The 16298-nt window shown below is 37.1% G+C and overlaps 1 protein-coding gene across 1 annotated transcript; it reads right to left on the bottom strand.

The window, feature by feature from the left end:
* Window positions 1-646: 646 nt before the first annotated feature.
* Window positions 647-16057, bottom strand: tars1 (threonyl-tRNA synthetase 1). The gene is made up of 19 exons (XM_006790016.2): window positions 15881-16057; window positions 15093-15170; window positions 14569-14759; window positions 13062-13185; window positions 12404-12528; window positions 11534-11651; window positions 11377-11441; window positions 10716-10794; window positions 10340-10486; window positions 9733-9831; window positions 8462-8628; window positions 7710-7872; window positions 6250-6387; window positions 4209-4286; window positions 4024-4124; window positions 2582-2686; window positions 2249-2321; window positions 1334-1448; window positions 647-1204 (listed from the first exon to the last, which is right to left on the bottom strand). Exons 1-19 carry the CDS (start codon window positions 15938-15940, stop codon window positions 1056-1058), a joined length of 2175 nt encoding a protein of 724 aa, XP_006790079.1. The 5' UTR covers window positions 15941-16057; the 3' UTR covers window positions 647-1055.
* Window positions 16058-16298: the final 241 nt, after the last annotated feature.

Genomic DNA, 16298 nt, shown 5'->3' with positions numbered 1-16298 from the left:
GATTGATACAAAGCACATACTTTTTAGACCTGTCTTCATTTGTCTGTTCCAGCTGTGTAAGCAAAACACACAGATATGGCACCCACTAGTGGCCGGAATAATAATGATCCCAAAACTCAAGTTGGGTGCAACACAGATTGTGTTTACTGCACAATCAACATGCAGTGTTATTTGTTTAATCCTCACTGCATGTATTATCACACTGGTTATAGGTAACTGGAAGCGTTTCCCAGTGTTTAAATAAAACTTCCTCACTCATGTGTTAGTCTAACAGCACAGACAGGCACAGTAAATGGTTCCAAAGCTCAGCAAGCGTGTAATAAATAGCATCAGGTGTGTACCTGCCAGCACACTGCTGATTCCCGTCTTAAAGTATGATGCACGAGTGGAGGATGGTGATAAGGATCCGGTTTTTACACATGGATATATTCCCTTTACAATCTCCGCACTTCCACCCCACCATCATCATCAGCCATCTCAATTTAGATTCTTGTTGACTTGTAAGTTTGCGCTGGATTTTTTTATTTATTTATTTTGACTTTTCTGAACTCAAACTTGTCTAATTTGTACATTTTCTGGGTGACTGTTGGGCAAACAACAATCTGCTTTTACAATACAAAAAAAACAAACCCACAGGGCACAGCTGTCGAGGATAGATGATTTAATTATCAAAATTGTAACTAAAGTACAATTCCCTGAAGAAATGAGTGATACACACTGACAGTTGAGGTACAAGCCATTTCATCCTCTTCTTTTCATTACATTTGGAAAATGTTCTCTGGTTTATTCATAGCAGTGTTCTGAAAACCTTTCAAAGACATCCCCACATTACAGTCCCACTAGCTGGATTTTGTCTAAGAACAATGAATAGAGAAAATCATACTAACGATGTGATTTGACAACCGAAAACTGTGATATAAAATAGCAAAAGGAAGATACCAGAAAAATCATTTAAGAAGAGCAAAGACAAAACATTGAAGGCAGTTTTATTCCCTATCAAAAACATATTTCAACCTTTTACCCTCATGTTACTCAAGGAACTGTTTTTTGATTTCTTAGAATTCTTCTTCGGCGTTCCGACACCTGGAGGTCTTGAGCTGTTTGAGGCGCTTGATGCACTCCTCCACACTGTGCTCGCCGTGGACTTTGTTGTCTCGGGTGCGTACGTTCACTGTGTTGCTCGTCTTCTCCTTCTCTCCCACCACTTTCCAAACAGGGAAACATGCAAAGACAAAAAGGGAGAGAAGGAAAATCAATATCTAGATGGTCAGTGAGAAAGCGATAAGGACAGGAATAACAGACATGACTGAAACAAACGTGTGTTGCCACTGACCCAGGATGAAGTTATACTGCGCCAACTGTGCATTTCTGATCTTTTTGTTCAGGGTGCAGCTGGGGTCGAGATCCACGTCAGTCATGAGTCCGCTGCTGTGGAATTCCTGCTTGATCTGCCACATTAATGAGAGAAACAACCAATACTTAAAACAGTCCAGGAACGTTTTGGAAATTTATTCATTTGCTTACAAGAAAAAGTCTGTAGATATTACACATTTTAGTCTGAACAGAATAAAGATCATATTACAGAAACCATTACAATCACAGTGGACTGTGGGGCTGTTCTCTTTTCCCATTACAATATTGGGACTATAGACCACCTTTACAAATATGTTCAGCACCAACGATATCCAACCAGAATGTCCCCAACACATGTTAAAAGCTAAACAAACATTAATACAAACTGAGTTTTATTTTCATAGCTCTGACAGTCAGTTTTATTAGGTGTGATAACATTGTGCTCGCCATGATTAGGCCAATGTCAAATAATTAAATTGTAATAAAAACAAAAAATGTTCAGAAGAAAAATCCATTAGTATTTATGAACTAACATCCTAATTACATAGCAGAGCATTGCTTTCATTTTTATTTTAATTTTAAATAAAACATTGCGTGACAGCTTCACGAAAACCTGCATGACTTGGTTCAGAAATATTAAAAAATTATATCCTTAAAAGCTGAGGCGGCAAAGCATGCAGTAGTATAATAGAGACGAAACTAATGATCCTTAAATACTCCAGTACTGAATGACTCCAGTCTGTGATAACATACAGTGATCCAACCAATAGCCACAATACCAATGTAAAGGCTTTAAAATCTGCATAAAGTTAAATTAAAGTGCTCAACAGCCTGAGGGTGCTGTTTGTAATGTCCTTTAAATGTAAATATGGAAGTAGCCAAGGTCAGTTCTTACTTTCTCAGCATACTCTTCACAGGTTGGTCCCACGGGTACAACCATCACTTGACGAGGAGAGAGCCACAGAGGCCTGAAACAGAGGAGGACATATTTGCATTTAGCTGATTATTAAAAAACAGGCTAGAAACCTGCCCGTCTGCCAGAAACCCATGTAAAAAAAATGTCACCCCCACCCCCCACTGAGCTGTCATGCTTCCATTTCTAGCCCATTAATCAAGAAATCATGGGAACAGTCTGAAAGAACAGCAATAAACCAAAAATGTCAAAAATCAAGAATGGTGCTACTTCACAAATCAATCAATCATCTTTCTAAACTGATTGTTTACAAACCATTTGCCCCCGTAGTTTTCAGTGAGAATAGCGATCATCCTCTCTACTGATCCCAGGATCGCTCTGTGGATGATCACAGGTCTCTTCTTGTCGTCACCATCATGGCTACAAAAGTTGTTGGAAAGGAAAAAAAAATAACAGAGTGAAAATTTCCCTTCAGCAAACACAACCATCTATACAGGACAAAACTCAGACTTATGTTGGTTTTAAGTGAGGGACTTACACAAAGCAATAAATAGAAAAGGATGGAGGGCCAATTAACAAACAGGTGAGGACAGCATATGCTATTTAATGACTAGAGTGTCTTTTATCTAGTTCTCAAATCTATATTGTGATGTCACCTTATTCACCTCCCCCCAGACAGAAATAAAACATCTAAATTAATTTTCATGCAGTCACTGCCCTTTTGTGAAAGATGGCACTCAGGGCAACGAGATGATGTGTAAAACTCAAACTCCAACTGCCAGCTTCTACTAATACTTTCAATTATGCTTTACAGGTTAATTATTTACCAAGGTGAAGTTTCAAGGCAACAGATCATTTAATTAGCTACTGACAAACATCACATAATGTAATTTAAACAGTTTATGAAGTGATGCAACAACAGTGAAAAAATGACCAATTAAAGACAGTTTGAAAAGACTACAATATGACCTGAATCGTGAGATGTATAATATTAGGTGAGACTTGCATAACTGGTAAAATTTCCCTAAAATGCCATTAATGGAAAAGAGTACGCATTACTGTATACGTGAGTATGATCATATTGTACACGTGAACTATGGTAATAAGTGAAAATCACATTTATAGGTCACAGACTGACATTTCCAGTCGCATGAAGCTCTGAATTTTCTGTCACTTCTGATCTCATCACTTGTGACAGCTGTAATTCTTGTCTGTTCCTTCCTGCTATACAGACAATGACAGAAGCTGTTTGAGGTGTTCTCAGACTGAGGCAAAGTGAAAGTACTACTATTTTGTTATTGCTAGAAATATCAATTATTATAGTTAGAAAAAGACTGGGGGGGGGGCTCTGCTTCTAGACTTTATACATTTTAAGCACTATAAAGAGAAACAGATAATTGCTATGGTGGTGCTCCTTTTTTGTTGGTCTTGTACTTATAAGCTTTATTACTGGGTATTGTCATAAAGCTGTAATGAAGACAGATCTTCATTACTTCTTTCAGGTTTATACAATACCCATAAATTGAAAAACAGAAGGGCAGACAGAGCCAGTAATAAAGAGTAAGTATGCTTTTCTCTTCTTTTTGTAATTTTTTTTGGCAGACATGTTAACTGTCTCCAAGTCAGGGGGTTTATTTGCATATTAAGAATATTACTCATCGCTATTTGGTTACTGGATTTCCTGCTTTCTCACTGACACTTGAGCTTATCCCATAAGCCATAAATGTAATTACCCAACATATAAAACTTGTCGTTACCTGACAAATGTGAGGTTAAAGCGGATCGGGAGCTGGAAATCGAGCTGAATAGTAGCGCACTGATGGTATCGACCAATGGCATCCTTGATCTGAATGTCGATCTGCAGACAAAACACTTGTGATCAAAAGCGACCCTTCTGCAGTTTCACAGTTTAGCTACATTATTAGTGCAGCGCACAGCTCACCTTGGGTCCGTAGAAAGCTCCGTCACCTGGGTTTAGAACCCATTTCTCTCCGAATTCATTCAAGCTATTCTCCAGTTGCTGTAAATACAAACAATAACTGCTTTGTTACCATGTCAGTTTCTGACAAACGTGCAGGTAAACAGAGGTGTTAAGCAAGGCTCCTCCTATAGACCTGACCTTTTCTTCATCTGGAACTAATCACTGAACTGAGAAATGCTAACGTCTCAATAATATTTTATGGTTGCTTGTGGGAATTAACGAGCTGAGGGAAATATGCAGCAGTTCTCTTCCAAGCACGATGCCAAGTTCCCCAGTCACTTTTGTGTGTATAATTTTCCACCTTTGTGTGGGACACATCATTAAAAGTCAGTGCTGCATTTAAAAAGAGTGCTTTCTTCAGATGACAGGTTAAGTAAGACAGCTGTTCAACTTGCAAACTGATATTTTTTTATGGCTTTTATTTCTATTCTAAGAACTGTGACTAACTGTTAATTAGAAAAAGATAGCAGCAGCCCATAATTAACATGTGCAGTCAGTAAGATACAGTACATTTAATTTTTATACTGTAGCATTTGAATTATATTTGTAGTGTGCTACTTATCAGCAAACTACATAGTCTTTAAAACTTGAATAGTAACTGTAACTAATCAATTTATTGATAATGAAATAGCCTAAAAATAACTTCCATCAGTAATGCTTTTCTCCCAGCAGACAAAAGATATGCTTGAAAATTAAATTAAAAACGGAAGGACTAAGAACTGAATGATGACACCAGTGACTGTAAAAAGGAAGCAGAAAAGAAAAGGAACTCTTTCAGGTTTATACAATACCCATAAATTGAAAAACAGAAGGGCAGACAGAGCCAGTAATAAAGAGTAAGTATGCTTTTCTCTTCTTCTACCCGGCTATTATGTTCTATCTATTCAAGGATGAGTGTAGCTACAGTTCATGGTAATTTATCAGTGCCTGAGAACAAAAATGTAAACCATTTTTTCTAGTGGCTCATGGGTTTAAAACATTTGAACATTTTCCGTTATAAAAAACAGGATGTATCTTGAACCTCCACCAAGAAGACTGCACTAGATTATAATGACAAACCCGCCACCACAACAAAACAATCATGATAAAAAAAAAAAATCAATGAAGTGGTGACAACAAGGTACAAAATGTATCAGCTTATTCTGCCAGATGAGAGTTTCCAACAGAGTAAAAAAACAAACAAAAAAAACCACTTAGAGGAAAACATAATTGAACATCTTTGTGGCATGAATCGAGTGTGGCAATGTGCAGATGAAATAGTTATCCGACTGCTGAAATAAAATACCTCTGCTATCAGATAAAGAGAAGAGTAAAGGCCGTGTGAAAGTTAATTCAACACATGCTTTACATCAGTCAAACTTTTTCAACCATTCAAAGGCAGCCAGCAAAGGCTTGCCAGACAAATAAACACTTTATGTCCTTCATGGACTAGTGCTGCGGGAACAACAATGCAGTATATATGTGGCATTTAGTAACTGTCATTTAACAGCGGCTCTACAGACTCATCTCCTACAATTCAAGTTGTCCCAGCAGAGATGCTTGATGTCATTCATGAAAAGCTGCAACGCTGTTACCCACAACACCGAGCAATAAAGCCTAATTATGACTCAGTCCAACTCACTTCTATTATTCGTTTATGCTTGCTAAAAGACAAGCTGAGCAAATTAGAGCCAAACTACAGATGTAACATACAGAACTTGTGAACTTGATTTGGCAGCAAAGGCAGACAGTTAAAGCAACAATACGTGGACGGTTTCAAAGCGTAAAAAACTCCCCCTCCCCCTTTCTTCAGACATGATTGCAAGTCCACAAAAAAAACCTCATTAAAATAGAAATGTATTTAGGGTCCGCAAGTCTCACTTCTCCATTCGCTGTCAGTGGAGTGGCTCAAGAATTTCCATCTTAACAATATCTCACATCAGAATCTTAATGTTCCAGTGAGACACTGACTGAGCGTTTTCTTATTTTCTACATGTAGTGAAGCTAGAGGCCTTTTGAATACCTTCTCTGCTTGGTCCCAGACCTCTGGGTCTCCCAGGAACTTCTCTGGTCTCGTGGAAAGGTTGAGTTTAAAACTGAAGCCAAAGACATCATAAACAGTCCGCAGGAAGTCCAGGCATCCCTTGATCTCCGACTCAATCTGAGGTCAGTGATAAAAGAAAGAAAACAAAAAAGCAATAGTGTTTGCATCATCCATCTGGACATGGCTACAAATGCAATTTCTGCTGCCGATTTCATGTTTGTTTGTGTTAGGATATCTAGAGAAGGAAACCTAATTATTTTGTTTGAAAAGATGCTCAACTTTTGGTTTATTTAAAAAAAAAAAAAAAAAACAACACCACCAAAAAAAACCCAAAAACTAACAACCACAAAGATTTCATCATAATTGAAAAGAAAAAAAAAAAATAACAAGTGAGTGCTTTGAAGGTGAAGGAAAATACACAATAAGAATAACTGTAAGGAAAATGATTGCTTTCTTTTCTTACTAGATGTAAACCATGTGCTGAAGTCACTGATTATCAATTTAATGCAACATAAGAACATATCTCCTGCAGTCTGTTTTACATGATTGTAAATACTGGGGGGAAAAAACAACCCAAAACAACAACAACAACAAAACCACACCACCACAAACAGCAACAAAAAACAAACAAAAACGACTACAAGCAGCGCTTTCCAGCTGCTGCAATGAAAGAGAAAAATTAAAAATCAAATAATTTGTGCACAAGTGCAATCAAAATAATTAAACATCCAATCCAGTGCCTTCACGGAGAAAATTAATCAGTGTGATCACGGCTGCTGTAATAAGACTTATGAACCGAAAAATTAAGAAACTTTTTTGGTCTTTCCAAATATTGTTTGTTTGCACCAGTTATAACTGTGCCGTTCTTTGGAAATGTATTAAAAATTAAAACGTTTTTTAGAAAGTATTTCAGTAATAAATGTGACTTAAAATATTACACTGGTATGAATGGTATCCTTTTCTAAAGAGTAATGAATTTAGTATTTCAGTCAAATAACACTGAACGTGGTCATGCTTTAAAGGAGGGAACAAAAGTTGATATAGCAGAGTCAGGAGTATTGTCTTTTTTACCTTCATTTTCTTTTTTGTTAAAAGAAACCCAACTGCTGACAGTTCAGGACGGGTGTATGCGACACTCACAGATTTATTTTACCTTTCTTCAGTCTCAACTGAAGGCTTCGCACCAGTAAAAATTGCCTTTAAAGTGAACCGATCATCCATGCGTAAATATCCATTATATTGAAGTAGGATGCAAAGCTACTCTACTAATCAGAAATTAGCATCCTACATATCCTTTAAATAATTTTTTCACCCCACATACCTAGTGGGAAACGCCAAGACTGTAAACAGATTTTTAAGTGTAAAACAATTCTTACTGGTCTCATCGGGCTCATATAAAGCCCAAATGTGTGTTGTACACATTTCAATGCACATCTCACCTGGTCCATGGAGCAGAAGATGTGAGCATCGTCCTGCTGGAAGCGGCGGACACGGGTGAGGCCAGTCAGAGCTCCTGACAGCTCGTTCCTGTGCAGGACACCAAAGTCGGCCATGCGAAAAGGCAGCTCTCTCCAGGAGCGAGGCCGGTGATCAAACATCAAACTGGTGCCAAACAAACATATGTATAAAATACACAAAGATGCAACTGCCAACTTCTACCTAGAGTAATCACAATACCTAAAAATTGCTCTGCTGTGAAAACCTGAGTGTAATATTTGATTTAACTGATATTCAACACTTTGAAGATCAATTTTGATTACAGTGTGATTTTCAGAGAGGTCATCTTTGTGCACAGCCAAAACACTGAACGAGTAGAAAGAGATAAAAGATGTGAATACAAATAACTGCAGTCTGCTTCTTTGCACTGCAATGCAGCAGCAAGTGTCCTCGGCCAACAACTGAAAACACAGCAAACATTGAGCTGAACTGGCAGACAAGCATTTTCTTTTGTGACAGCAGTCCGAGTTTATTTAATGGTAATGGACATGTATGTAATACAAAGCTCTTCCTTCAACAAGCAGTTACTTCTGATTACAAATATTAAAAAATTAATATTTCACACTACAGGCAACACTTGCTACACTGTGCATTAAAAGGAGTGTTTTTCTTTTCCTCATTCTTTTGTAGTTGCCCTTTAAAACTAAAACTATACCTGACAACAACTCTGATTGTGAGGAAACAGAAGTCTCACCAGTGTCCAGGGCAGTTCATGGGCTTGAGAGCGAAGATCTCCTTTTCCACCTCGAAGGAGAACATGTTCTCGCTGTAGTGCTGCCAATGCCCAGATGTCTGCCAGAGTTTGCTGTTGTAGATATTGGGAGTCACAACCTCCTGGAAGCCCCTCTTCCTGTACTCACCCTGGCAATGAACGTGACAATGTTTTCTCACAAAGTCTTCCAAAAAGCTCAGCTTCACAATTCTGTGTATCCATCACCTCTACAAACAACTGGCTGAAGTGGTTTCTGTCAACACCTGGAGACTCTCTAATAAGGGACGTATGCATAAATAAAATGGTAAACAACTCTGCAAGCAAACATGTTTATACTGCTGCATATTTGCATTCTCCTGTTTGTTCATATATTATGAAGAGTTTGGGGGAAAACTGAAATATAAGGGTATTCACTTTTGTATTGCTTTAATTCACCGTGAGCTGATTGGTTTGTTCAAATCAGAAAGACAGATGATACTATAATCTGTCATTTCTTTTAAATCCTGATATCTGCTGATATGTTTTCAGTGTTTTGTTGTTTGTAAAAGCAGAACGCAGAACCATTTTTTGTTTTTTGAACAAAACAAATCTCATTACTCCAAATCTGCTCAGTCAGAAATCTATTTAAGTGAAATTGCCTTGAATGTGTTTTCTATTATGACTGCACTGACTGGAAACCCAGGGAAATAAATGCTTTGAAAAAGATTGACTTTTATGTGTCTGTATAATAGAACAGGTGTAAATAAAGCTTTCTTTTAATGTTGTCAGTGTTTCAATATATTTTAAATAAGTGTTGGATAATAATAAGCTTTTCTGAGATTCATAAGTGAATTTGTGTGTCAGAAGGTAAACATCACATTGAGCAATGCTTTTCTATTACCTGGCCAAAACAATATTTTATTAAATAAGCATAAATTGGATGTGTCAAGCTTCCATTTACAGCATTACTGTTGTGGAAAGAAAACATGAATTATTTTCCTATTCATCTGGACTTTGCTTAAGACACTGATTTAATGCTGTATTATCAAAACATTACCAATCCCTTTTTAGTTCTCTGTATTAAAGTATATGACACATGGCTTACATTGGAGCATTTTTTTCTTTCTTGTGTGCATTATAAAGCCATTTTCATCATCGCAGAACTTCTTCCTGCAAATGTAAACTTTCTCCCTAATAACCTCTCTTTTTTCTAAATCTCCAAGCTCAGTGTTAGATCACAGTAATTATCAGTGGGTCTGACAACTCAGCCTTACTCTGATGAACTCAATCAGGGTGTTGTAGATGAAGGCTCCCTTAGGCAGGAAAAAGCAGCTCCCTGGACTCAGGTCATGGAAGAAGTACAGGTCCTGCTCCTGAATGTAAAAATAAAATAGGGTTTGTTAGAGACAGAAAATTAAAAAGCCATCAAACAAGTCAACCTGGTTTCAATTTGAAGACACCTTGTGACATACTTAAGCTTTAAATACGGTTTGTCTAGGTATGTGCCCTTTTCCACACCTTCATCACACTGAAAATATGGCTACAACACCCTACACTCTGAGCTGACTACTATGGGTTTTCTTTCAATAACCAGCAAACTAAAATCTGCTTCATGGATATTTTTCCGTCATGCTATATTAATGTCAGTATGTGACAATCAGTTTATGAGCTTACCAAACAATTCACTAAATAAAACTTATTTACACATGCTATTAACCGATTTAAAGATCATACATGTTTTCACACTGTTCAAAAACTAGTTTGAGTACTTTACTCTGTACATTTCAAATTTTCTTCTTGCAATACCAAGAGACTGCGAACAGTGAAACCTGCAAGAGACCATTTTCCTAACTCACAGCTCATTTACATTTCAATTCTTACCCGGCCCAGTTTGCGGTGATCTCTGTTCTTGGCCTCCTCCTGAAACTTTTCCCAGTCTTTAAGCATTTTGGGGTCAGGAAAGGAGATTCCATAGATCCTCTGGAGGGTTTCCATGTCCGCCTTTCCCTCCCAGTATGTGGATGAATTCTAGCACACAAAAGGGAGTACGTAAGCTTTTTCATCATTCTTCTGGGTCCATCAAATCCCTTGGGGATAAAACAAAGGGTAACTCTGCTCTAAAAATAGGGACAAATGTGCTTACAGCCAGACATTCAGGACACAGACTCCAGTATTTTAAATCTCTCTTATATCCACATATATAGTTAACTGCAAGTTTGTTCAATAATTTCCCACAGCTGATAGCAAAAAGTCTAACCTTGTGTATCTTGAGTGCCTTGATTTTTCCAGTGTGTCTCACATGAGGTCCCCGGCATAAATCAATTAAGGGACCACATCTGAAATGGAAGATATTGTAACTTTAGTTCACTTAGTCACCTGTTTTGTTCTATATTTAAAATGAATACTGACTAGGAGAACCAGTTGTGTTTTGAATGTAGCGCCGAAATGTCTACCCAGTCTGTGACAGAAAAAAACTAAACACAGCATCTTTAACTAATTAAGTAGTGCAGTTGCAAATCAATATCTCTTTCAAATTTATATATATATATATATATATATATATATATATACATATATACATATATATATATATATACACATATACATATATATATATATACACATATACATATATATATATATATATATATATATATATATATATATATACACATATATATATATATATACACACATATATATATATATATATATATATATATATATATATACACATACACACACACACACATATCATAGTCACATTACGGTATTTTTAAAAAATTGTTTTGGATGATAGTTAAAGTCTGAGGCACCTGTAATAAAGTGCATCTGGTTTTTTTATTTAATTTGCTTGAGATTAACAAACAAACAAACAACAAAAGAATATATCACCAGGATACTATTCACTGACCCACCTGTAGACTGTGGTAGTGGGAGTGGTGACTTTCTCATTCAGAATGCGGCACTTAAACGTGTTGTACTAGAAAAAAACAAAAGATTATGTGGAAAAAAAAAAATCATCAAATCAATTTAATTTTTGTTCCATATTCGTGTGCTGTTGTTTAAAGATACCTTGAACATTTCCAAGAGAGTTTCCTTCTTTATCTCGAGCCTCTCAAACGGCTGCTTCTCCTTGATGATTTTCTTGCACAAACTCTCCAGACAGGGGAAGTCATTGCTCGATACACCCCTGTCCAAAACATCAAGAAATCACACCAAGAACTGCACACCGAACACTTTCTCACTTAAAACCCCACATTAATATGCACACTGCCTCCATTGCTAAATTTAGTCTGCCACGCTTTCCAAAGGGCAGCATGGATGTGACCAGATATTTAACCATGAGAACAGACTTTTGTCCAACAGAATAATTCTTAAGTATTCGTAATACAGATAACCTCATCCAAGGATGGGCAACTACTTTAAAGTACTCGGCTTTAGGGCTTACACAATGTCAAAATATCCTTGTAAAAAAGAAAACAGTCTCCAAGAATGCCATTAGCATAAAATGGCTTCATTAAGGAGGTTGTAGAATTAATTAGACAGCACTGCTCAAGCTTTCCTGCAGCCTAAAGCAGAGAGACGTGGATCCAAAAAGGTCAAGTTAAGAAGATGTTTATGAGGAAAACTTGAAAATTTCTGAAGGTGTCTCAATCCCCCTTTCAAAGCTTCCCTTAAGTTGTTTCTCGTTGTTTAATTTGAATAGACTTGTTATTCCAACAGAAATATGTAGAAAGATGTTTTTCAGTCCCCACACATAGCCCCAGCTAGACAGCATTAGTGTAGTTACAATCTGTCTGTTTTGTGTTTGCTTCTGGTCTGACGACAGTAAACCAGATTGACAGCTGCTAAGACCTGAGGTACAGACCAAAAATATCACTGGATGCAGACTAACACCACTAATTAGACAGAAACTCTGAACTTAGAGCATACGAAACTCACTCATTGTTTTCTAGGAACATGTCATAGTAGAAGCCATTCTCAATAGGGGGACCGTAGCAGAGGCAGCCCCCATACACCCTTTCCATTGCTTCACCCATGATATGAGCACTGGAGTGCCAGTACACCTATGAAAATAAAGAAGTTTTGGCAAATTTAGAAAACAGGAGTATTCAAACCCTTTGTGTTACTAAGACTTTTAAGGAGAAATATCAAGGTTGTGACACTGAACAGATTCCTTGTTAATGACAAAGAGCAGAGAAAAAGCTGACAATACAAAAGAATGAAGCCAGTATTATAAAACCAGTTTAAAAACAAGGAACTAGTGACACTGCTTATCAAATTCACACCAGGAACACCAGTCATTGAATTCTGAGGAAGCGCACAAAGGAGACCAAAAGAAAAATGCACATTATAAATTAATACACTCAGAACTGAGGCTTTAACTGCATGCTTTGAAAACAAAACACCTGTGTAAAAAGAAAAAAAGAAGATTTTGCAAGTATATAAATATGGCTTTTACAAAGCAAAAGGTAACTGAAGCTTTGATGTTTAGCGAGCATGACGCTGTGTATCCAGAAGATGTTAAGAATAAATTTCCAAAACTATGCTTCTAAACAATGTAGTACAAGCAGGGAGAGAAAAGGAAAATCTAACTTACAGCTTGAGCTTCCTCGTCATCAAACTTGAGCAACTGAAGGCTGCAGTCTTCTTCTAAAGGTCTGTCCAGGTCCCATACACTATTGTTTACTTTGGCAATCACCGTGTTGTCAGCAAGGCCTTGACTGAACACAAGACACAAATAGTCTACATCACAATAATGTACAGACACAGAAATAAAATGGCAAATGCCTGGACTTATGTAGCACAACACAATTTGCCTTTTATTTTCTCACACTCAGACATGTGGAGAGGGAGTTTGGGAATAGCTCTGCCATATCCTTGTGATTAGCAGAATTCCTGTTCTACCTTATTGAGAAATGGCCAACAAGAGAACAAAAATATCACATATTTTATCATTATATGGGTTAAGTCAGACAAATATGATAAAATGCAAACTTTTATATTAAATGACATACCACAAAAAGTACTGGGCCACCTACACAAAACTACAGAAGCTGCCATGAAAACCCAAGCTAGCAAGCTCCTGGTGATGATGTTAATTCCAGAGGAAGCTTTGGGCTCTGCAGTTACTGAATCAACAGTGTGTTGTTAACCTTTATGCACCTCAGCACTCTGTGACCCCGGTCTGTAACTTTACGTGCTCTGCCACTTAATGACACAGTTGATAGTCGAATATCTCAGAGGGAAGAAATTTCTTATTGCAACAGTATCACACTCAAATTTAATGAGCTAACTAGAACATTTGTTTCCTCCCACAAATCTTTGTAAAGGCAGAGTGAAAACACATGAATGCAACAATTAAGAAGCATGCCTCAATATTTTTTGTAGAGTATAGTTAATGATCTAGTTAATACACGTTTGTAGTATTATGAAAAGCAGAACTAAAACACTTAAGTTTCATTATATGTGGATTTCATTGGGTGGTTTCACTATGACTAGTAATGAGAAGTGTACTGCCAGTAAATCCTGATATTTACCCACCCTACACAGAACCTAAATATTTTGTTTTACATTGAGAATTGATCATTCCAAATGTATTTATATCGGCCTTACAATGTGTGTTTTTACTGACAGGGATATACACTGCGTGCTAATAATGCCATTAACAGTCCAATTTAAAGAAAACTAATACTTAAATTACTTTTTAAGTCTTGGGGCTGAGACATTTGTCATCTATAAAAAGATTATGAAATGGGATAAAAAAAATAAAAAAACCCAAACACATGGATAGTCTCCTCCTCCTCCCCCCCCCCCCAAATGATTGTTATGTAGCTGCCAAAATTTATGTTCATGTGTACCCCTTTTTACAATCACTTTACATTGGATGGTACTAAGGGATAACATTCCAAGCAAAACCAAACCAAGTTTTGCTTTTTTACCCCATTATTTTCTTGTCTTCAGCAGACAGTCAAAAGTTGACAAGTGTGATTTCCAGCTGCTTCCAATTTTGCCTTTAGAGTTGTGAAGCCTTTAGAAACTAAAAATGATTACAGGAACTACAAAAAGGGGGTCATCTTTGAAAAAATACATTCTGTAGCACTGACCTGATGCCACAGGCCACGTTGTACGGCGTGGTCTTCCAGGACTCGGCCTCAACAACCTTTCCATCAGGCAGAGTAACCTTGATAGGTTTGCTATCCTTTGCAGCTCTTTCTGCCATCAGAGCATCATGCTCTGCTTTCAGCTTTGTGTACAAAGTAAGACGTTCCTCAATGTATTGAGGCTGTGGTGACAGCTGAAAAAAGTAAAATAACAGAGAGTAGATAAGCAAGCCTTTCATTGTCATTTCTTCTGTCTACTCATTGCAGTTTTAATTGTATTTATTTTTTATGTAACAATCATCGGGTCTAATTTTTTTTTTTTTAGGGAATCTGTGTTTTGAATAATGTCATTACAAAAAAAACCCAACAACAAACAAAAACAGCAACAACAAAAACACAATCTTGAAGCCAATGGGTGGTTGCTTTGAGATGACACAGATCTACACAAGTACATGATTCATGTTCTTGAAAAACAAGATCTAATAATAGCAGAACAACATTACTTTCCTGACAATATAATAACTCACCTCAGCCCTGCCTCCAGAGTCTCCAGCAGCATTTTTACCCTTCTTCTTTCCTCCATCTTTACCACTTTCAGTTCCTTCCTGTACACATATCACACCATGTAATTATTTTACTTTTATAAAAATAAACTAGGTGAAAAACATGTTTGTTTAAGGGTCTCATGGACAAAGTTTCCATGCAAATGTAAAAGGTACACTCCTACCAACTGCTCATTTAATAATAGTAACGAATGCAAATAATATTGGGCAAATTAAAAATGTATACATATCGGTTATTTTAAATACATCTTTCTTGTTGCTACTTTAGCATATTCAGTAAGATCAAAACATAACAAAACCTTGCACAAAATGCTGTGTTACAACTAGTTAAAGCACTTGGGTGTGCCGATTTAGAAGGAGAACCCAAGCTAGTCATTCAATACCATAAGCTGGTCTGACGTGTGTGAGCCTACCAACATAGAAAGAAATATTAAACTGTCGCAATTCTGAATATAGTCCGGCTTAACCTTAGTGTACGTGTACTGATTTGCTACATTAGCCAAACCAACTTAGCCAAAAACACTTAACTGTTGTTGCCGTGGTAAAGTTCATAACACAAACATGAAATAATGAACAATTTGGCTAGTTCCCTTAAGATGAACAATTTTCAGTAAAGCCAACACAAAAATCCCCATGAAAGCCAGCTAGCCGAAAAGTTCTTACTGAGTGGCTAAATGACAGCATGGTCCTACGATAGGCTAGGCTAACTGCAAACCGCTTTACATGACTTAAAACACAGACTGAAGTCTCACCTTTTTGCCTTCGTCCACTTGTAATTCGCTCATTTTATCCACGACAGTTTTCTCAGCCATAAGGAGTTTAAAGCTATCCAACTTTAAACCGAGAGATAAAGTCTGAGGTATATCTACTGCAAGCGGTGCAAGGTGCCGGGTAAGGATTGATGACGTTACCCGGATATTCTGATGCAAGCTTGCAGGCGGTGCTCTCTTGGGCGGTGCTTCCTGTCAGAGGAGGGTGATGTAACAAGTCGTATTTCTTTCAAAGTTTGTGTCCATTAATTAAAAAGTCTAATGCCAAACCTCATTTTATGTATTTCAATAAGGAAATGCAATCGCATATCACAATATCAAGCTAGATTTTTATTTTTTTTATTTATATTTAATGATTTTCGATTTCAGTTCTTCTCCTGAACACTTGGTCAGTGCACCT

The sequence above is a fragment of the Neolamprologus brichardi genome, chromosome 12 (assembly GCF_056152115.1).
Source record: "Neolamprologus brichardi isolate AB-2024 chromosome 12, ASM5615211v1, whole genome shotgun sequence".
Taxonomy (NCBI): Eukaryota; Metazoa; Chordata; class Actinopteri; order Cichliformes; family Cichlidae; genus Neolamprologus; species Neolamprologus brichardi.
Note: the sequence above shows the minus strand (reverse complement) of the source record. Positions and strands in the feature narration are given on the sequence as shown.

Bases quoted from the DNA above. Each gene is read 5' to 3' on its own strand.
- tars1 (XM_006790016.2), bottom strand. From the start codon at position 15,940: ATGGCTGAGAAAACTGTCGTGGATAAAATGAGCGAATTACAAGTGGAC. The intron at 10,795-11,376 runs GTGGGTCAGTGA...CTTCCATTTCAG, and splicing joins CCCACTACCACAGTCTACAG to ATGTGGTCCCTTAATTGATT. The intron at 2,322-2,581 runs GTTTGTAAACAA...CCTCTGTTTCAG, and splicing joins GAAAACTACGGGGGCAAATG to GCCTCTGTGGCTCTCTCCTC.